Source organism: Ambystoma mexicanum, chromosome 1q (assembly GCF_040938575.1).
Source record: "Ambystoma mexicanum isolate Mex_15411 chromosome 1q, UKY_AmexF1_1, whole genome shotgun sequence".
Classification (NCBI taxonomy): Eukaryota; Metazoa; Chordata; class Amphibia; order Caudata; family Ambystomatidae; genus Ambystoma; species Ambystoma mexicanum.
In genome coordinates, this window is record NC_090922.1 from 606,188,156 (window position 1) to 606,211,632 (window position 23,477).

At 46.8% G+C, this 23,477-nt stretch overlaps 1 protein-coding gene across 1 annotated transcript in view; it reads left to right on the plus strand.

The window, feature by feature from the left end:
* Positions 1 to 23,477, plus strand: part of PAPPA2 (pappalysin 2) — a 1,097,660-nt gene that overhangs the window by 631,371 nt on the left and 442,812 nt on the right. The window contains exons 6-8 of the mRNA XM_069641146.1: positions 7,659 to 7,780; positions 10,360 to 10,852; positions 22,801 to 22,929. Of these exons, the coding sequence (XP_069497247.1) occupies positions 7,659 to 7,780; positions 10,360 to 10,852; positions 22,801 to 22,929 (744 nt within the window). The remainder of the gene's footprint in view (positions 1 to 7,658; positions 7,781 to 10,359; positions 10,853 to 22,800; positions 22,930 to 23,477) is intronic.

Genomic DNA, 23,477 nt, shown 5'->3' on the forward strand with positions numbered 1-23,477 from the left:
TGATGAGCTTACTAAAGTGTAACCAAAGAAGAAGGAATGGCAACATTGAGCACCAGGCCCTATCATGAGGGTAAACAAGCAATGAAAAAGAAACTGAAAAAAGCTAATCTGAGACTAGGGCCCTCATTACGAGTTAGGCGGTAGCCATGCCGCTATTGGCGCCGAAATCATGTCCGGGTCCGGGTCCGGGTCCGAGTCCGGGTCCTCAGAATGAGGATTAACCGGGCCATTCCCAGTTCGGAAGGCCCGGTAATTCCTCCCTCCAAGGACCCAGACCCGGTCCTTCCCCATTCCCATCTCAGCCCCATGGGGCTGAATAGGAATGGGAGAGGGAGCAAACAACGGGCCATTACGAGTTGGCCCTTTGTTTGCTCCCTCTTCCTCTCGCGGGACCGGGTAAGCATGCCTGGTTTGACCAGGTGTTGCTTCCTGGGTCCCGCGAGGGGACCTCGTAATGAGGCGGTACGGGGTAAACGGCGCCGGCACCTTTTACGGGGCCGTTTGCCCCGTACCGCCATGGTCGTAATGAGGCCCTAGAGGTATGATTACCTCTCAAAGGAAATTACCTAAAGGTTATCATGGGGTCTTTTCTGCTTGAGTCGCTGGGATATGGCGAAGAATTATTATTTATCAAAACTATGAGGAGCAATCAAACTTCTCCCGGTAGGAGGTGGGCAGCGGCAGAAAGGAGATGGTACTGTTTTGGAAACATTACAGAGGCTAGCCCCAAAAAGAGCACCCTCAGGGAGGTGAATTGCCCTTGTAAGGAATGAGGGCTGGAGACTACACCTGTTCCCTGACCTTGGAAGATGCAGGGCACTTCAGCAGATATCAAAGGCGATGCTAGATATGAATGGCCCATCCTATAAAATATCCTGCAAAAGGGACCGACAAACCACCAGACTCCTGCTGAGGGCATGAAACACATGGCATTCTGGATGCATGAGAGTTTGCTATTCTGGATTGGATTCCAAACATAAATCTTGTGTTGTAGAGTAATATGCCTTTTGAATCACCCAAACTCTGGGGAAGGCCCTGTCGCTGTCAGAAAAAAGGTACATCTCCAGATTACACCCTCCCCCCATGGGCTTCTTTAAAGCACTTAGAGCCTAATTCATGGAACCTTTCGCGTGTTGCAGAGTACTTTTGCAGTGCAAAGTGACACTGCTCTGCAAAAATACACTTTGCACCACTCTGTGAATTAGGCCACGTTCAGCATGCTTGCTGGCAGTGGAAAGTCACTTTGCACCGTGCTAAGCGTTCCATGAACTAGGGCCTTGATCTTTTCAAGCTCCTACACCTCACCCACATATCTTACGGAGGCCACGTCAGAATACACCAGCAAAGTGATCCCTCAATATCTGCAGCCAGATGCTTATGTGTAACCTCTAAAATCATTCTGGCCTCCAGGCCAATCCAGATGCATGAGCCTTCTTGGTAGGACACTGTAAAGACTGGAGGGGGGTGTCTGTACTCCTGCTCTCTATATGGCAGAGGAGAGGCACAGAGGACCCAAGCCAAGATTCTCTACAGAGTAGCGCTGGTCGAGCAATCAAGGCCTAGCTTCTCAGGAGGTGATGCAGGCTGGTTCTTAAGTACAGTGTAGTCCCCAAGCCCCCACAAAGGAATGTCCACACACTGTATTAGTTAAAACACAGTCTTTATATAATTAATATTCAAGGTTAGGTACAATATCACAATAACTCACTTTGTGCTCAGAAAATCCACAATGGCAAATATATACAGTTCTAAAGAGGTGTCAGGGTCCAGCTTGACTGAATTCCACAGGAGCTGATGCTGGCCCCACAGACCCTCACCAGGAGTTCACCTCTCAACCCTTAAATATAAGCTGAGCTGAAAACCCCAAGAAAGGGAAAGGGGAATTTGGAGAAAATAACAACCGAGACACTGCAGCCCTGCAACCGTCTGGTACGCTCTGGTATCTGTGGTAAACAAATACACCTGGTTACTTATATGATAAGAAAAACTTCTTTTCTAAAAATATTCTAAATAAACTCTAAACTCTTTACCTCTTAAACCTCAGTAAAAGACTTAGAGGCTAGTAATCTGTGTGGAATATCTTGTAAATATATCTTGTGTTGTGCATATAGTTCAAGCCACTCAAGTCTCTTTAGAATCCTAAAGTGATGGCCTTTGCAAACACCTTTTCAAAACTAGATATTCTTCTTGCTTCAAAGTTCTTTTAACCTTATGTAGTTTTCAATGCTTTCATAAATTGCAGTCTTTCTCTGAAGTATTGAATTCCATTTGCATAAATTACATTAAATAATATTCTTTAACTTCCTGGAATATTGCTTTCCTTCTGCGTGTGAATTGTTTTCCTTTTTTACACAAGAACGTATAGTTTCTTCCTTAATAAGCATGTGCGATAAACACGTGAAATCAGAAGACGTGAAGAATTGTCCTCGCGTTTAAAATACACATGCGATTCTTTACAAAACCTGCGCGCGTGAAGAAATACGTAAACGCGATAAAAAATAACACGCGCTGGTTAAAATGGACTTGCGCTCTATCGCTACCGAACTCACGTGGAGAAACTAAACGTATTTCACGTTAAACAGTTCACGCGTTTAAAACTACTCGCGCTTCATAAAAATGGACTCGCGCTCTATCGCAAACCAACACGCGCTTTCTCATGAGACGTCTTTCACGTAAAAAAATGTACACGCGCTAAAATTCACTCGCGCAATTCTTTTGGGCACGCGCTCTATCGCAAAACAACACGCACTTTCTCATGAAACATCTTTCACGTTAAAAATGTACACGCGCTAAAATTCACTCGCTCAATTCATTTGGGCATGCGCTCTATCGCTCTGAATACCAGCGCGCTTTCAAAAACACGTAAACGACGACTTGCGAGCTCGCGCACACATTAAACAGTCTTGAAGAACATTACACGCAGTTAATTAACTTTAAACTCCTACGCACTATCTTCATGCTTGTTTTCCTTATAATAACCTTAACTGTAAATGTCTCTTTTCTCAAATGAATTTGAAACTTGTTAACTCTTTAAGTTTTCTTATAAAAGAAATTGAAAGTTCACTGTGACAATCTTAAAATCTTTAAAAGAACAATCCCACCTGATGACTTCTTGTTCAAACTGGATCAGCAAACGATATTCTTACTTCTTTGGTAGATTTTCTGAGCTCTGAAAAGGCCTTACTTAAGGAGCTTAACTAATGTACAACCAGCCACTGAATTTCTCTGGATGAAAGGCAGTTTAGAATCTTGCTCACCTCCCAAGAATCAAACCCATTGTCCTCTCCACCAATCAGGCAAACCAAACATATCATTGTTCCTTTAGCCAATCAGATTAAGTTTCTTTCGCTCCATCTTGACTTGGGCAAGCACAATGTTAATTCTATGTACAAACTCTTCCTGTTACTAACCCAGCCAGTCCTGACAAGTGGTACCACAATTATTATCAGATCTCATTAAAGTGCATCAACTATACTCTGGTCAAATGTCACCCAGATCAAGGAATAAAAGTAACCAACAATAGATATGGGAGGAAAGCAGTTGGTTAGAACAATGGGCAGAATATTGACCCCTACCAACTAGGCACAATTCTGTGTGCAGATCCCCCCACCTGGGCAACCTGTAAATTAAAGATATATCACAAGCCTTGAGTGACTCCCTTTAAAGCGGCAGCCATGGATCGTTGAGAGGCGTCGAAGAAGGTGAACTTGGCGTTGATGGCGTCGATGAAAAGTTCAATGGTGCCGAGACCACGGCGTCGATCCACGCGAGGATGAGGTGTGCGGGGCACCTCGACATTTGATAGTTCATGACCGCAAAGAGTTTCTGAAGAACTGAGGCCCGACAAGCACGTCGAGTCGTCAAAGTCTTTGTGGTCTTCGGGTGGTGGGAAACCCACCGGCGGATGCTTCTCGGCGTGTCGACTGCCTGGCCTTCTCCGGTGGGATAAGGTGGGCGGTGGTGCAGACGAGCGTGTCTGTGAATCAAAAGTCTTAGACAAAGGAGCGTGCGGCTCCGGTCATTGGTGGCACGGCGTCAAGCGGTCCCTTCTTCTGGGCAACAAAGCTTCGATGGTCCTTCAGTGGTAACAGCGATACTCTGAACTCTAGTCAACGGCAATGGACTTCGACAGCATCCATGTCCGGGTGCTTTACTTTGTTCTCCTCGGGGGTCCCCGTCTCCGGTCGGCAGCCGTTCGAGGGTCTGACTTCCAGGGAGCTTCGGCAAAGTTTAGCGGTGCTCGGTGGTCCCTCGGAGCACGGGAAGACGGTGCCTAACTAGGTCCTCTCTCGGATCAGTCCTTCATTAACTCGACAGCTTTCGCATCGGGTCGAAGCAAATGCAGCAGCAGTTCTTCTTCTTCCAGCTGGGTGTCGAGGATAAGCAGTTCCAGTTACTCTTCAAGTGTCAACTCAGCTTCTGAAAAATTTCCAGTGGTGAGTGGTCCCCAGATATACTGTTCTGTCTCTCATCCACACTGCTGGGTCACACTCAGCAGGCAATCATACAGAAGGCCATTCATGCAGTCAGATAGCCAATCAGGCATACAGTGCATTCAGGCCATACTCCTCCCTCTCAGACACTCACAACAAGGAATTTGTATTGGGACAAGTACCCAGCCATTCAACACTACACACTGCATTCATACCAGTTTCGGGTAGGGCTGTCTCAGTCATTGTGTTATACACCAGAAACCAGACATCCACAACAAGAAGGGCATATTGGTCACACACTCCATTCACCCAGGTCCCACCCACAGGGTGTACCCACAACATACAGTCACTGGGAAGGCTCCAGCCAGTCTGGCCTGGACTTCACAACAACACCATATATGGAACTTCCACCCAACAGCCAGTCAGGGGGAAGGGACAGAGTCAGGACTTCCCAGGACTTTGGGAAAACAAGGTAACAGGCAATAGAAAGCAATAGAAAGCAAGAGGCCACAGGGGCTATCTTGCTTCCTATCAGGAATCAACTGATTCCAATGGCAGGGCCTAGATATCCCAAACTGGAGGATACTCAGAGCACCTGTCAAATTCAGCATGGAGATGCCAACAGCCCATATCCTGCTCTGTGGGCCTCACACAGGTTGCACCCCCACCCATGGGTGCCATAAGGGTATCCCATGTGTCTGTACACCAAACCAACAACAGGACGGGCTGCACTGCCAGGAGTCCCATATGGACTCCTGGGCAGAACAAAATACAGAACACAAATGAAAAATGGCTACAGGACAAGTACAGGGAGGCTCTGTCCCTCCAATGCATTTCCAGCATCACAGACACCCCACATGGAAGGCTCCATCCTCTGGAACTCTCTTCAGACTCATGTTCACTGTTTATGCCATAAGGCCCTGAAGACATAATTGTTGCAGGCGGCTTGCGACCAATGGCTCTTCCATCCGCCAACCCTTCTCTGGGCACCCCCTAACTCTTGCTACCAACCCTCGCACTCTGAAGCAGCCCTATGTTGGTCCGAGTGCATTACAAAAACTTTGCATAAAATTTAAATTAAATAATTATAATCAGCAATGATCTAGCTACATCTGTTGAAAAGTGACCTCAAAGTCCTGCTCTTTGATCCCTCAATCCTTCCCAAAATTCAGCTGTGGACCGCACGAAGGAAAATCAGATAAGGAGCAAGACATCCACTCACGCAACTCCATGTATAGGGAAGGGCGTTTATTGGGGGAAGCCAGCAGCTTTAGGGGACATCACTATAAAGGAAAGTATTTTTTTTTAAAGAACAGCCAAATTCAGTTTGTCTTTAGTAGAAAGGATGTTTTCTAAACACTATTTCTACATGCATGGAGTAATTTGTAATGTACAGCCACAATCCCAGCATCATGGAGAGCCGGAACCTGTCTATTAAATGTTGAAGGAGAATTCCTCGGGTGAATTGACCGGACTGGATATAACGCATCCAGCAACAAAGGGACTGTTGCCCACTCATACTGACAGTCCTGGCCCCTAAATATTCCTCCTCTTGGTGGATGAGCCACCGATGCAGAAAACCCACCCTTTGCATTGGCAAAACTTTTAATGCTTTCTAGGTCTATGACTATCATGGGTATAGTGCTACCATCTGCGAGGGCTATGAAGTCTTCAGAAGTCAACGTGTCGCACTAGGATTTTGAAAAGGAGCCAAAGTTTCAAGCAGACATTTGGCCAATGGCAAACTGACCACTTCTGCTACTTCTTTCCCAACCCCAGGTCCTCGCCATCAAAAGAATGTGGGTGAGACCCCTCACAGGTCTTCCCACTGTACAGGCTGCACACTCCTGGTTTTTGATGTTTGTGGGAGCACAGAGCTTCAGCACGCTGGCGGCACACGGCTTCCTTGCTCGTTGGAGGGCTAGATTGCTAGGAGCTATTTGATTCAGTATCAGTTGGTAAAATTAGCGAGAGCACAACTTGTTTGGTTGAAGTGGACCTCAAGCATCAAGGGACCCGGGTTGCTGCCAGGGACCGGGTTGGCTTTGCAATACGATTGCGGGTTGGCAATCGTATTGCAAAGCCAAATACTACTTTACGGAAGTACAAAACATTTGCGCTTTGCAGCATGCACGTTACAGGCTGCCTTTGCTGGCGCCCTGATGCCGTCACCTCTCTCGTGCCTCGCCGTATCCAGCAGCATTCTTATCACCTCATTGCCTTTTTACTCTGGTTTCAAATACATTAGAACTTTTCTGACAAAAAAGGCTAATAGCTTTTCAGTCGACATTCAGAGTTTCAGCATATTTGTAAAATAGATATTTTGTGCCACGGCGAGGCCAATACACCTGTCTTGTGATAATCTGTAGCTGCTAACCCACTCTGCCATTGCTTTATTTTGTCATCATTATAATCTGTGCACCTCACGTGGTTCGGACTGGTTTTCCCAGCTGTAAGAAAGGGGGTCCCCATACATCATTTTGAAAGTGAACCCCCACAAGCTCTGACACATCATCAGCTGACCCTGGATATCATTTTGATTAAACTCGGTCTGGAGAGATGAGAAGGGAGGCAGGGGGGGTACGTTGCACTGTGACTCCGGGTTCCCTCTAGGGTGGTCCCATGGCTCAACAACAGCAAGCGTTTTATTTACTATTGCTTCTTTCTACAGTTCATTTGAGAGAGAGGGCCTCATTCCGAGTAGGGCGGTAAGGGTTAACGGTCACTGGTAACCCTTATCGCCCTACTACGAGTTTCCTTTGCGGGTCCTTCCTTAACGCCTGCTTTTAGCAGGAAGCACAGGAGGGGACAATACCAGAGTTCCTTGTGATGCCACTAATATGCTGTGAGCCTGTGAAGGCGTCCATGTGAAAGACGCCATGCACATTCACTTTTAGATTACAAGCTATACAACAAAACATCCTATGCTATTTCGACCCTTCCTGGTTGTGTCTGGCACAATCATGCGGGCGGGGGATTGCATTTAATTTTAGTAGGGCACCTGCCACGCCTTGTCCCACCACGCCAGCTCGGGGGAGACCTTGAAAGACTCCCCAGAGCTGGCGTGGTGCAGGGCTAATGGCAAGGCGTTCGGGCAGCTGCCCGGGCGACCCTGCCCTAAGGCCAGCCCTGGGCACAGTGGTACATGTGCTGTGATGCGAACCACATCAGAGAATGGGGTGGTTTTATGGTCTCCCTAATCGTTTTTTTCTGTGCCATTTTCAGGATCCCAGGAGCCCCCTGTGAAGACTGCGCGGAGGACGGAACCTTCCGGCAATATGCGCACGATGCCTCCTCCACGCGAGTCTGTGACTCCTCTGGATACTGGACACCAGCAGAAGCTGTAGGTAAGGCCCCGTCTCCCATCTGCCTGGCTTAACACGGTTACGTAAGTGTGCCGAACTCAGCAAACATCTGGGCAAGCAGCATACTCATTGGGCAGGATCTGCACCCTGACCTCTGAACCAAAGAACGATTCAGCACACGCCTGATATGCCAAACATTTGCTTTGAGAAATGCAGTTATGGTCCTGCCTTGCACGATAACAATAATATAACTTGTGCCTCCTAAGCAGTTCATTTTAGAATATTCATCTGATAGGAATCTTTTGGGTCATTCGTCCTCTCTCTCCCAGTATGAAAGAAATGTCTAACATGTGTCTCATTATTGCAGTATTTCCAATATTATACCTCTATGGCAGCCAAATAATAATTCACTCCCTTCCCAGTAGATCTGTTCTTTAAAAAAATATTTTCTGTGATGAGAACGTATCTCCGCTCTCCCAGAGTGAGAGAAGGCATGTTGGCACAGTCCCAACGTGTCCCTAGTTGCATGGCAATTCCTTTATATGGACAATCGCTTTATAAAGCCCATTCACAGTCAAAGAGTGCCTCTTCCAATGATAGTAGTTACTGTTACAAGAACAGTACCCTGATTGGAAGAGCCACCCAAAACCCTAGCGTGCCTCTTCCAGTGCCTCTTCCAATGATAGTAGTTACTGTTACAAGAACAGTACCCTGATTGGAAGAGCCACCCAAAACCCTAGCGTGCCTCTTCCAGTGATAGTAGATACCATTACAAGAACATTGCCCTGATTGGAAGACTCACCCACTGTCCCAGCGTGCCTCTTCCAGTGATAGTAGCTACCATTACAAGAACATTGCCCTGATTGGAAGACCCACCCACTGTCCCAGCGTGCCTCTTCCAGTGATAGTAGCTACCATTACAAGAACATTGCCCTGATTGGAAGACTCACCCACTGTCCCAGCGTGCCTCTTCCAGTCATAGTAGTTCCCATTGCAAGAAAAATGCCCGAACGGAAGATCCACCCACCGTCCTAGCGTGCCTCTGCCTATGATAGTGCCATTATGAAAATATTGTCCTGAATGGAAGCCTCTTCCAGTGTCAGCAGTTACCATTACAAGAACATTGTCCTGTTTGGAAGACCCACCTACAGTCCCAGTGTGCCTCTTTCTATGATAGCAATTACCATTACAAGAACATTGCCCTGATTGGAACTCACCCACAGTCCTAGCATGCCTCTTCCTATTGATAGTAGTTACATGTATGCAAACATTGCCCTGAATTGAAGACTTACCCACAGTCCAGCATGGCTATTCCAGTGATAGTAGTTACCATTGCCAGACATTTACCTGTTTGGAAGACACACCTACAATCCCAGTGTGTCTCTTCCAATGATAGTGGTTACCATTACAAGAACATTGCCCTGGATGGAAGATCCACCCACAGTCCTAGCGTGCCTCTTCCTATGATAGTAGTTACCATTACAAGAACATTGCCCTGAATGGAAGACTCGCCCACAGTCCCAGCTTGCCTCTTCCAGTGATAGCAGTTAACATTGCAAGAACAATGCTGTGATTGGAAGACCCACCCACAGCCCCAGTGTCCCTTTTCCAGTGATACTTGTTACCATCGCAAGTACATTGCCCTGAATGGAAGATCCACCCACAGTCCTGGCGTGTCTCTTCCTATGATAGTAGTTACATTGTAACAGCTTTCCCCTTACAACATTTCTCTTCTTATGATAGAAGGTAGCATTATCAGAACATTGGGCATAATATGAAAGGCCATGGACTCACAGACACAGCGCGTGCAGTAGTTATAGTTACTATTTCCTGATATTAAATCCGTCCTTTAATGAGAACATCTGTTCACGGCCCCAGCATGCTCCTGGGCTTGTGCGTGCATCTCATTGTAAGATCCCGGCTCTTGTAGAGTCCTCCTGCTGCAGTCCTGTCGGTTGCCTTTCCCATGAATCTTATGTAACAACGGCAGGGACTTACCCTTGACCTTGGAGTTCTGACCTTTGCTTCTCAGCTGGTGTGTGGGGAAACACGCGTATAAGTCAGTAAATAAATCACAGTCCGGAAATTCATGAATGCGGGCCTTGGACTCATGTCTCCCCCTTTCACAACATGTCCATGGCTCTGAAGCCAGGACAGAACCCCATGATGTGTTTATTTTATTAGCAGGACATCTTTTGAAAACCAGACTGCAAAACAAAATGGTGTTTGCTGCACCCACTGTTCTGAACCTCACCCCATAACAAACACACATGGCGCCACACCGAATATGTGCACGTTTACTTCATGCTATTTGGGTCAGCAGAGAGGTTTCTGCACAAGGTTTTTCTGAAATGTTGTGGCCGTGCTGGAAACAGGTTCCCCTGAGGATCATTGTTCAACTGCAGGAACTATCTCCCTAGTAAGGCATGTGTTGCTAGTTCTGGGACGAGGAGGAGGTTGGAAGCTGCCCTTTCAAACCAGTTTTTCCATGTTGTGGATGAAGTAGAGTGCATATGTGCTCTTTAAAGGGAGGGCTCGAGCATGAAAACTGTATATTGGTAAATGCCCCCACAGAAGTTTCTATTTCTGACATTCTCTTCTACCTCCCCGTCTCTGGCTAGGTCCACCTGACGTCGACCAACCATGCACGCCCAGCCTGCAGGCCTGGAGTCCTGAACTCCACTTCTACCATACGAACATGACCGTTGACTGCCCCCAACCACATGGCTGCGTCCTGGAGCTGAACTTCCTGATGCCCGTATACCCAGAGGCCCTGACCCTCTGGACCACCTACCTGTCCTCTGACCTCCCGAAGCCCCTCTCTGACCTGGAGGTCCTCACTGAGCATGGAGAATCCATTCGCCTGGGCCCAATGGACACTTTCTGTGACATGCCTCTCACTGTCAAGCTGGCTATCGATCAAAAGGTCTCCGGTGTCCGTGTCTACACGTTTGATGAACGGATGGAAATTGATGCTGCTCTCCTTACATCTAAGCCCAGAAGTCCTCTCTGTTCTGTCTGCAGTCCCGTGGCATACAGGGTCTTCCGGGATCCTCCATTCAACAAAGAATCCTTCCTTACTGTGACACACCCCAACCAGACTTTCACAGACTGGTAAGTATGAGTGTAGCTCTTGTTTGTCTCAGTTCTAGTGTTAGAACCAACGAGGCAAAGCCACAGAAAAGGCTGACCCCCATAGACTGCTGTGAACGTCTTGCCTACAACAGTGTTTTATTCACACATGCATTCACAGCACCATTCGGGGAAGGGGGGATGTGATACAATAACAACGTGGACACTCTTTCTTCAGCTTGACCAGAGATCTGCAAGATAGGAGACAATAAGGTTAGTTACTGTCTCCTTCTTTCACCTTACCAACACCTACCTCCCCAGATAGGTACTACCTTAAGCACAGTACTTGGACTGCTCTGCTGAAGTGCCGAGAAGGGTGCCGACTAAGGAGGAACTGTGCTCACTCTGTTTGGAAGTGAAATGATGCCTTACTCGTTCCAATGTGTGCATCACTGATGCGCTCTTCTTCTGTTTTCATTTGCTTAACGAGCTACTTCAAAATGCATATGTTCATTCCCTAACACAGTCTTAGGGGGTCATTATAGTTTTGCTGGTAATTCTGGCACCGGCAATTTTATTGGACCGTCAAAATGCATATTTACCAGTGGCCAAGAGTTGGAGGTAAATCAGGCCCCTACTGGCAAATAAATGCCAGAATTTCCACACTGGTATGACTGGTGCCAGAATAGCCAGCGGTGGTAATTCTGGTGCCATTTGTAATAGTAACTACTACCATTATTCCTGCAATCCCCTCCATGGATTCCTATAGGATTCCAGGGAATGGTCAGCAACTCCACCACCTGCAATATCTTCAAGCGGCGGAAAAAGTAAGGTCAGTTTTCCCGAATCCCACCAGAATAGCCGGCGGGATACCGGCAAATTCATAATGACACCCTTAGACTCTTGAGGTTCTCAATATGCCATGCAGCAAAACGCTTGTGCTGCTGTTACCCTCTAAGTACTAACTATATTCTTAAGAAAATAACTCTGCATCTCTTGCATTTGATTTGGGGTCTGAGCCCTCATTCATGTCCACAGAGACTTCTCGCAATACTCATTTTTTTTAGACCTTTTGGTTAAGGTCTTTGTGGCTGAGAGACACTATCACTTGTTACTATTGTTATTCGCTTTTGCTTGCTTGGCGCTGGATCACCCTGTATTTTACCTCAGAAAACATGACTCTCTGAACTGAGGAGGGGTAGCGTCTCACGCACATACACTGCAGATGATCTCCATGGTGCTCTGACACATTTCACAGGCACGTGCTGGCCTCCACTCAAGCTCAGACACTGGCAGCTTGATAAGGGTCCGGGCCTCAGTAGACTTCTTCGGTAAACACTGTGTGGAAAGGGCATGCAGGGGAAAACCCGGGATTCAATCTGCAGAGCCCAAAACTGATTCTATCTATCTGAGATTTCTGTCTGAGATTTGTATAGCGCAAGAAGCTCTCACCCAGAGGGCATCATGGCGCTTACAGATAACCACCTAGAGATGGGGGAATTCAAGCGAAGAGATGAGCTGTCAAATGGGCCTTAAGTAGATTGAAATCAGGAATGGGCAGAAGAAAGGCTGGATGCAAGTTCCAGAGCTTTGGGCCAGACACTGAAAAAGCACTGCCACCACGCTGTTCTAGGCGATAGCGGGGGACAGAAAGGATAACAGCAGATGCCGAGTGCAGTGTGCGACTGAGGCATAAGGTAACATTTTATTACTTAGAGACATACAGCCGTTTCCGTGGTATGCAGGATGGATCGCACACAGTGATTTTAACTGGATACATGGACCTGACGAGCCAATGTAACTTGCTGGCCATCGGCATAATGCAGCGTTTTGCAACACCTGCAGTCAATTAAGCCTGAAGGAGGGTTGGGACAGCAATGTGGCATTCCAGTAGTCAAGGCTGCCATTTATAGTGGCAGCGATGACGGGAGCGTGAAAAATACTAGGGATATAGGGAGTAACTTTCTTCACCTGTTTCAATTTGTGAAAACCTGAAAAGTAAAACTTATCTAGGCGTTCAGTGACAAAGCGGCTGAGTGAGATCTTAAAGCCAAGATGTTTTATTGACTTAACTGGAACAGGTATCAGGCCCAAAGTAGGGGGCCAAAAACCAGGAATCCCTAAGGAGGAGGAAGAAGAGGGACCCACTAGCAAGACGTCTGTTTCATCCCTGTTAGGTTTCAGCCTCTTTTGGCCCATCCAATTACCCACGGCTTCTAGGCAGGATCTCAAACTGGCTGCTGTTCCATTGTAGTCAAGGTGAAGCCCATCAAGGTGAAGCCGAAACAGTAGTTGAGTGCCATCAGTATAGGTGTAAAAACGAAATCATAGGGAATGGATAAGCCTAGCCAGGGGCTGAACATAGATATTAAAGAGTCACAGGGAGAGTGCAGAGCCCTGCGGGACCCCACAGGAAATAGGCATAGGTGAGCATTTAAATGGGAATCGGAAGAGCGACAGAGAGAAAGACGACAAGAAAGCCAGGAACCTATCTATCAATGTTTTTTGTGCCAAATACCCACACAAACGTTTATCCCACCTATAAGCTCTCCCGGGGAATTGTCCCAAATAGGTTTCTCAGCCTCTATTCTTCTTTGTGGGCCAGGGGCTCACAGTGGATTACCAAAATATTGAGATGTCAGGCAGGGACCTGATCCTCAGAGTTAATGCAAATTAGAGACAGCTATAGACATGTGTCAACATTTTTCACTGCCCAAAGCCGCAAAGTCACCTAACCCTGGGAATTCTCTCCTGCATCCTGGGTTGTGAGGAAACTAGATCCCTAATAAGAATTTTCATTAAGGGTAGTAACAGTAAAACTCAGGAAGTCAAGAGCTCACACATTCACACCAACTATCACCTGAAATCTCCTACAGAGAAATCCTTAACTAAGTCACCCCAAATCACTTGTGTGCAAAGCACCCATCCATTTTATGGACCACCGTAGGGAGCCTGTGAAGATGCCTGAGAAGTTGAAACCGGCAGAACCTGACAGCCCCTCCTCCACAAGGCCCTGTTCCAGGGCCTGGTTTGAAAGTGTTGACGTGATGGAATCGGGCTATCCGCGGGGAGCATGAACATCACTAGCATTTCCCATTACCTTTTTTCGGCCCGTCGCCTTTTAAAGCCATCCGACACTGAAGGTTTTGCTGTAGTTGTCTAGCCTCTGAAATGACCTGTGCCCCGTATTCCTCTGAATATCCCCCATTGAATACCAGAACGGGGTGTCCCCTAACCTGGTTCCTTCCTTACAAGGTGCCAACAAACTCACAATGGAATGCTGGATGAACCTTCAGCCGTAAAGGAAATTTCACCCACACATTCAATGGGTTCACCAAATCAGGGACAAAACTACTGTTACCTTTCACATTGATATGTTTGGTAGGAAGCCAGATCAGTTCTCCCGCTCTGCATGATTGACACGAGCAGGGGAGTGCCCCATAGATCCCTTGACGTGGCCTTACTCTGCTCTCGTTAAGATGTCTCTCATTACCTGCAATGGCCCTTCAACATCAGGATCACTGACCTCCTCCCTAGCAACAACCCACAAGAAGTGCAGCGGGTACCTAAATTAAAGAACAACAGGGGCTCTTTAGTTTAGTTATTATAGGTAAATACTGCCAGACAGAATACATCCACCCAACGGCTAGAACGGAGGATCCTGGTAAGCTTTGTACTTCTGTGATGCTGGAAATCATTAGCCAATCTCTTACCGCTTGAACTTTGCGAGAGTTCACCTCCAATCCCTAATGTGAAATGACGGAACCCAAAAACACCATAACATCAGCATGAAGTTGACTTTTTTCTAATTTGGCATAGAGGTGATTGTGCCTTTTCATCATCACCGTCTGCTGTGCATGCTCCCTCCAATTCTCACATTTGCCTGTGGATTGGCGACTGTGAATGTAAATCAGCCTGAACATCTCCTGTGGATCATTGTGATAGGCACTGACACTAGAATGACGGGTGCGCTCAGCCATCAGTGCCGTCTACCACTGGCGGTTCCTTCATCAGAGCCTCGACCAATGGCGGCCAATTTATTATCAGTAACTCCACAACCACTGACCAATTCTTCATAGTCCCCCCCACCAGCGGCGGCGGCCAATTTTTCATAGTCCCTTCATCACTAGTGGCCAATTCTTCATTAGAGCATCCACCATGTCCTCCATCCTAAGACAAAGGCACAACAAACTCAGGCCCTAAATTAGGGTAGTAAAACATGATATACTAACTCACATTCAATAAATCATGCTAAAAAACTCAGCAATTTCAGAAATGAGCAGCCAATTGTAGCAATTTGGCCAATCCATTTTTTCTCTGCTTGAGCAGAAGGGATTTGTTTTAGTGGTGGATTCTGGCGTCAGGGTGGCTGAGTCAACCTCACTACGTGTGATCCCGGGCCAGTCAGTCACTTTATACACTGTTATTTATATGGTGCTTTAAGTACTACATTTGTATATTCAGTTATTAACCAACAGATATTGGACCTCATTTAGTGACGTTAGAAAGGTGAACCATTGAGTTGACCTTCCCAGGATTGGAACCTCCAACCTAACCAATCATAGCCAGAATTCAGCCCTGAGCACTTCACTGGCTGAGCTATCGTACCAACTAAAGCACACTTGTTCTTGGTGTGCTTCAGTCACCTTGAATGCCAAATATGGCAATGCCGAGAGGACGCTACACGTGTACTAACCGGCAGACCGGAGATGCACTGTAATTACTTGATACTTCACATAGAGCCTGGGGCAGACCGGCTCTTAGCGGTTCAGGCATTCGCCCACTGGACCAACCCCACCACAGACTCTGGGGCTGCCCAGGTGTGGATTTAGAAGGCTCTCACCCTGTGGGTGGTCACCGCCCTGCCCCTTTACTCTCCAGCCACATGTTGCACCGCCCACCTCAGCATTCCTAAAGGACTTGTGAAACTTGAGTACCCCCCTCCTAAGTTCCTCAGGATAAACACTAGTTACCTACATCGCCATGGCCGACTATCTCGCGCAGGACTGATAGCTCGCTCAGTTAGGTGCATGCTGTTCAGATGCAGCGGACGTGTCCCAGATTAGGCAGAGCCGAATCCTTTTTTCTTCCGTCGTTGAGAAAATACGTCCTATTAAAAAGGGACCCCAATCCATTGATTGGTGAGGCTCACATGGTAGCAATTGTCGTAGACGTCTCCTTAATTTTTGGCAGTGTTTATGAACTCAAATGTGTTTACAATTTTTCTGTGTGTTATAGCTCACTACAAGCTTTTCACGAAATTACAACAAATAAGATTGAAGTCAAAATGATAAAAACAATAATTTATCTAAAATTTCATCAACCACATACGCGGAAAATTTAAACAACATCTTTTAAAAGAAAATCTACAATGTGTACAGTACATATCATGGTTGCACAGATATATACATGCCTGACGCTATCAACGTCAACAAGCACAATCATCACCTCCCAATCAGGATGAAGGCCAGACACCTCTCTCTGTGAGTTCAAGGTCAAAGCGCTGACCTAGCTTAACCAAGGCTATAGAGCGAGCTATGCTAGAGCCAGAAAGGCAGTTTAAGCAAAAGGCTTCACCCTATAGTTCCTGCAGACTACCGGCTAGATGTACATAATAGTTGACATATATCTTGCGCATGCCTGCTACATGAGGTGAAAACGTGTCTAGGTGATTCTATGACCCCCTCTCGTTTACAAAGACGGCAGCCTCGTTCTTCTGCTGGGAGCTTCATCCGGTGGCTTTCACCGCCATTACTGCAGGTTTATTTAAACCTATCTGCATAAAGACTCTCCTGGCATTATGACGAGGGAACGGATAGGTCTACTGTTGAGCCTTTCAATAAGGAAAGAATAACCGAGATTACGTACATGGCGATGATAGTCTGCCCATGTGACCATGGCAGCACGCCCAATCCCATTTTTGGGCCTTGATTTTAAATTCATTTAGCAAGGAACCCAGGCCATCCGACCAAACGGGGCACCATGCCAATCGCAAGAAAAATTCTTAATTCCTGAGTTGGTGTTTCATGGCACATTCTTTTTATGTATAGAGTCCCTCTATTCCCATGTATAATTGTGCTCAGAGAAGTGATGCCCAACTCAATGCTAATGGCCTGGATAGGAGCCACCATTGAGAGGCCCGGGATACGACGCCGAATCCTTGCTTCGAGTCGATTGGCCCAATAATCATGTTCCCCCTATGAACATTCCAACATGGATGAAATAGTCGATAGAGTGCTAGAATTCCGATCAGGCTAAACCTTGCACTGGAAGTTACACATGTTTTTATCGCCATCATTAGAGTGATCACTTTTGTATTGCGTCTTTTTAATGCCAATTGCACATTTGCATGCATTTCAACACCATATCCTAAATACCAATAGCCATGCACTCGGTGTATTATCCCGCCGGACGTCACAATACTTTCCTGATCTCTTTTTACATAACCAAATCACATGAATTTGGATTCAGCAAAATTGACGACAAGGTTGTTAGCTTTGGCACACTCAATCAGGGCATTCACACTTCTGCATATGCCAACATAGGTGGCATCAAAGATGGCCAGGTCGTCTACATAGGCCAGATGTAGCACTTTCAAATGGCCCATTTTAGTAGGCAAATGATGGGCATTATTTAAACAGCCTTCCTCATCTAACATCAACAGATTAAATAAGGCAGGGGCCAATACGCACCCCTGCTTCACCTCCCTGGCCAGCTAGAGCGCTGTTTCCATTTAGTTTCACACGCCCATTGTTATGCGCGTCTAATAGTTGACACGCTGTGAGTAGTTTGTTCGGCACTTTCAACTTCTTCAATTTATCCGATAAAGAGCAACAGTCAATTGTGTCAATCGCTGAGGGGAAATCCACAAACAATATGAAAAGCGGTAAGGCGGATTTGGCACGAGCTTGATTGACAAGAGAGTTTACAACAAGTACATTATAATTTGCGGAGAGGCCCTTCCTAAATCCTATCTGAAAGCTGCTCAAGATATGGTTTTTCTCAATCCAGCTTTCAATCTGTAATAGGAGATATTTGGCAGAACTGTTGCTATGTCCACCGAATAGGGATTGTCTCCTGTAATTGGAAGGGTCATCGTTGTCGCCCCCGTTTAAAGAGACGAATAAAATGAGAAAACATCCATGAATCGGGAACCATACCCCGTCTACTATTTGCCGCCTAAAAAGGGTAGGCAGTATATCGGCCCAGAGTTCTGGATTAGCAAGCATAACTAAATTAGACACTCAGTCGGGGCCGGAGATCTAGATTTTATACGCTTATTTATGATCCCAATCAAGTTTTCCCTGTCGAATGTCAAGTTCAAAGGTCGGGGAGGTTGTGGGAAGTTAGAATCTGTGGCTGCAAATTCCCCACGTAGATAAACTTCTCAGATTTCATTAGGAATTAGGTTAACCATCGAGGGCCAAGTCTCTGCAGTATTACTATTGACTAGGAGCCACAGAAGTGTTGTGTCATGTTCACGAATGACGTCATATAGCGCCCTCCATGCAGTTGTGCGAAGTGAGAGGCGATACCACTTTAAAGTATTCTGATTTGTATGTATTTATTATGGAGATCAATACTAAGGTTTTTTACTTACAATCTCCTGTCTCATGATTCTTTTTTTCTGGGAGTCACACTTTATCATAGTGATGCACATGCGTGCAGCCTAGTCTGGATAAGGTTCCTCGCCCACGATTAAAAAAAAGATTTGTGATTGAGCTAATCCATTCAGTGATTAAACTGGGAGAGATGCAGGTCCAATATACTGCATCCCGACTATGGGCCTCATAGTCGGACCGGCGGTCGTGCTATTACCGCAGGATTTAAGGGTCCGCCAAATCAGGGCTTCGGCGGATTTCTCCCCAGCTCTGAGCTGGGGGGAAATCCGCTGAAAATGTGCGCTATTACCGCCGGCGGGGAACCCGCCGGCGGTAAGAGCGCGAAAATTTCCCATTGAGCCCAATGGGGAATGGGGCATTCCCGAATGGGCTCAGTGGGGAATGGGGAATTACATTACCGCCAAACCCGCGATCCGGCGCTAATAGCGCCGGGGGGTTTGGCGGTAGGGCTAATACCGCCCAACTCGTGATGAAGCCCTATGTCTGGTAATGGCCTCTATAATTTTATCCAACCACCCAACTCGGTTTCTGGAATTATTTACAGACACTGCCCCCGTTCTATCTTGATCCCTGTCACGTATAGGCAGCTTACTGATCTGAACTTTCAGTATCGGATGGTCACAAAAATCTGAACATACATACAGACATGGAGGAAACTTTGTTATACAAAGCGGGGCTACCATAAAAATTGCCTACAATAATAATCTGTGTTCTATGCGGCGGGCGTTGCGTTGCGCAAAGGAATAGTTAAAGATTTTGCACATGCAAGGGTGGACTGGCAACTGAAAGAGGCCTTCGAAATAATGTTCAAAGTGGCCCCAGATTACAGAGTATGAGCAAGCTCTACCCGTTTCCCATAAGAAAATTTGGAAATAAAATAGGCAAACACACAAAAGAGGTCAAGGGTGCCGAGGCCTACCGGGATATCTCCACCGTTCCCTGTAGGCCAGTCCACCCCTGTTCGCACGGGCAGGAGTCCCTAACTGACCAGGCTGCTGGTGGCCTCCCAGTCCGCCCCTGCATAGAGCACATCTAAAGGCCAGGCGTGTGGCTGGGGCGGTGCGAGGAAAGCACCGGCAACTGGAGCGCAGAGGTAAAGCTCTTGCATTGGAACCGGAAGGATCTGGGTCACAATGGAGAGTTCTTCAAGCAGTCCACCATTCGAGTGCTTCCTATCCAGACACTGGTTCTTAGGTTGATAGTAGAAAACAAAAAATATCATTTTTTTATAGTGCCTTATGGCGTATTTCTGCTGCTTCTGTGCACTGTAATAATGATGTTAGTATCACCCAATTTAATGGTAGTCAATTTATTTTATTTTATTAGAGTTTTTAAAAACAATATTTGTAAAGCCCCAAACCCTGAGGCATCAGGGTGCTGTGGCAACCAGTTACATGACAAAAGCTTACACGATAAAGTACATATTGAGAAAAAATTAAATTGGACAAGGCAAGGGTGGTGGGGTGCATATCGAAAGCAATTAAGTGATCTCGCGGAAGGATGAGGGCCAAGTTGACCATGTCAGAATTCGATCCTGGGGCTGCGGATTGCAGACAGATCTCCATAGCGAGTGCTGAACTCGCTGAGCTATCTTATCAATCAGGTTATTGTTATTAGCTAAACATGTTTCACCGAGCAAAATGGAGACTTTCCTGCCACAACATATTTTTTCTGTGTTCTTGGGGCAATATTTCGCAATGCGACCTGGAATTTAATTCACAATTGCGCGATTGTTTGCTACACAGCGGTATGTCAACGTTCTAGTCATATTTCAGAAATTCTAGATGTACATTTTAATTTAAAAACGTATTGTCGTTAATGAGAGGTTGTTTACAACGCTGATGCCACCTTCCAGCTCTCCATCGCCGTGAATGTCCAAATATGAGTTTGAAAAATATGGCTTTCAATTTTTAAATTGACGTTGTTTTGTATTTTCTTTTCGATTGATCGGATTTGTTCATCAACTGTCTTTTTGTCGTCCTTGCTCTCATGTTTTTACGGCGGCCCAGCCTGAAGCAAAGCTCATTTTCCAACCTCCTTGGCCTCGCCGTGCTAAGTCGAGGCATCTGAGACTTGTCCGTCTTCGGCCTCTCCTCACACCTCCCATGAGTGGTTGGGCTCAGCACACAGCCAGCGAGACGGCCCTCCCCTGCTCTCCAGTCTGGAGCTCGGCGTAAACAGAGCCCTGGAGCCCTGGAGCGGGCTCGTCAACCCCCCCCCCCCCCCCAGCCTCATCCCCCCTTGGAAAGGGCCCTCTGCCGGAATCCAGGCGGTAGTGCCAGGACGGACCAAAACCCCGAACGATAGTGGCCTCGACCGACCCCTCGAGTTACACCAAGTTCTCTTATTTTTAGTCTCGAACAAGTGTAATTCAAGAAGAGGCATTCCTTTGTAGCGTATGCGTAACATGATTGCACGCAGGATTTTAATTGTGTAATTTATTGTAATTTGTCTAGGAAGAGGGAAAGAGCACGAGAGCTTTGGATAAAGGTTACATGTTTGGCTCGGTTGTGCACAAGCAACCCAGGCATCCTGTCCTAGTCTGCTGATTACCCTTAATATATTTGCTAGACAATTGAAGTTTCTAATGCTTCATTCTAGCCTTAATGTGCGCAACTCCCACACACATTTCAGCGAAACACCTCCATCCCCACAGATCGCTGTCATCCATCAGGCAAACCTGTCCCAGATCTAGACTCTCCAGAGTCAACGTTGCAGTCCTCCATTTTGTAGAAAATGGCGATGTGTGTCTGCTGGATCTTCCAGATTTGGCCCCTCGGGTACCACAACATGGTGTATGATGCAGCACCGGTCCGCCCAATGCATTTGCGATCACTCTAAAGAAGGGGTCTGCAACCTTTGGCCCTCAAGACGTTTTTAGACCACAACTCCCATCACCCCTAGTCAGCATCATAAAAGGTGAGGAATCACGGAAGCTGTAGTCCAAAATAACTGGAGAGCCGCAGGTTGCAGACCCCTACACCAAAGCGATAAATTAGCAATGTAAAGTAAAATAAAACATTAAGTACAATAACTGCAGAGGTGAAGACTAAAGAAGTTATTCAGGACATTTAAAAAGAAATATATATAAATATATATATATATATATATATTTTTTTTGGTGTACCCCATATCATATAGGGGAATACAAGAGGTGGTTTGAAAGGGAGATGTGAAGATAGACACAAATTAAGCAGGAGCACAAGATGAGAACACAGAAAAGCTTAATGTGAAGTGAGTCTGCGCACAGGAATTTTTCGAGAAAAAACCTGCAATTTATTTAATGATGGAGGGCGCTCACCAATGTGAAATTATTTGCAAGCGTGCGTAGCCAAGTGCCATGCAGTCCCTAACCATGCGAAGGGGAGGAGGCATAGAGCACCCCCCCCTTCATGGCAGTCTTGCTTACCATAGGGCTGTGCCAGGGCTGCACTCCCCGATTAGAGGAGTGATGGTGACCACGGCACAGTGCCTTCCACCAAAGACCAACGTGAGATGACGCGGTGACCACGCCCAACCCTGCACCTGTAGGTTTAGGAAGCGACTGATCCTTCCTAAGTAGCAGATTGGGAAAGCTGGGGCCATCCTTGTCGTTGGTTTTTGCTCTTTTGGTGAGTATTTGTGGGCGCCTTTACATATCGTTTCTCCCTAGTCCAATGCCCATAGATAAGCGGGTTGGACTCTCCTCCCCTTTCCCAGAAGCTATATCTAAGAGGCTGAATCCAAGATGCAACATGCCATTCATGTTCAGCCCTTCCACAGAGGTTTTATACAGACTATGATCCAGGAAACATAGACATGCACTTCCGGTTCCCCCATCCTTCCAGGTATAGCACCCAGAGCTCGTTCCAGGAAGCAGAGAAATCTGCCCACTCGTGCGTTTATATAAACTCCACTCCAGGTAGCGCTGACAGCCAGTACAGGTGTTCTCCTCTTTCAGGTGTCCGAGTCTGTAGCTCATTCCAGGTAGTCCATAAAGATAGCGTATATGCTTTACTGGCTCAGGCCTGATAATCCAAGAGGCCGAGAAATCCAGTGCAGGTTTTTCCCACCTATGGATCTCACTAATGGTCCACTGGAGGTAAGCAGTCAGGGTTTCTCAAAGGCCGCCACCCTACTCTGGCTTGCACAGAAAGCTAGTGCAGGTGCTGCAACCTAGGGGTGCACCAAGAACCCAATGCAAGGTAGACAGAGCCCCAGTTCAGTGTGTGTTTTTTCCCTTTCAACGTGCCACACACCATTCCATGCGCCCCAATAAAGCTGGGTCAGGGACTGGAGGCAGGCGGTGGCATCCAGAATCCTCTCCTGGAGTGAGACAAGTGTTTATCTGTGGTGTTTCACCCTCTCTTTTCTGTTCCTCCCTTGCAGGCATGTCACACCAGGTCAGGTTTATCGGTACCAGGTGCAAGTTGAGGCAGGCACGATGCTGGGAGAGACCTCGCCCCCTCTGGTTCATCGGCATGGGGCCCCCTACTGTGGAGATGGAGAGGTGACCGAGTAAGTTTTATTCTGTGTATCTCATTGTAAACTGCTGTTCTTTTGTTTACGGGAGTTGGGGTGACCCAAAGAGTTGAAGTCAAAATCAGGTGAATGTGCTGTAAAACAAGGGCTTTGCAAAGGATTCTGGGAGAAACATATCCAGGTCATGGAGGCTTTATAATACAAACCTGATAACCCATGGGTTGCAACCAGAAATGCGAAACTAGGAACATCAAGGAAAAGGGCAACTATCATCAAATACGTCACTGGAGCAGCTTGAGGGCTCTTGGTGCCATGACCACCAAACCCGAGGCAATATCCAGGAGGCTGTTGGACCTCTACAGGGTTGGAGGGAGACCCCTAATTAGTGGAGGCCATCTGGTCTGGAAAGCCACCCCTCGAGCAACCATCAGCCAATCTGGCTGTTGCCAGAAAGCCGATATCTGCTGGTAAAATAATATCAACAAAACCTTTGCCCAGTGAATGCTGTTCAGTTGATCCATAACCATGGCTAGTCCAATGGAATTGCCCTGAGAGGGGGCAAGAAACCTAAGGGACCAATCATC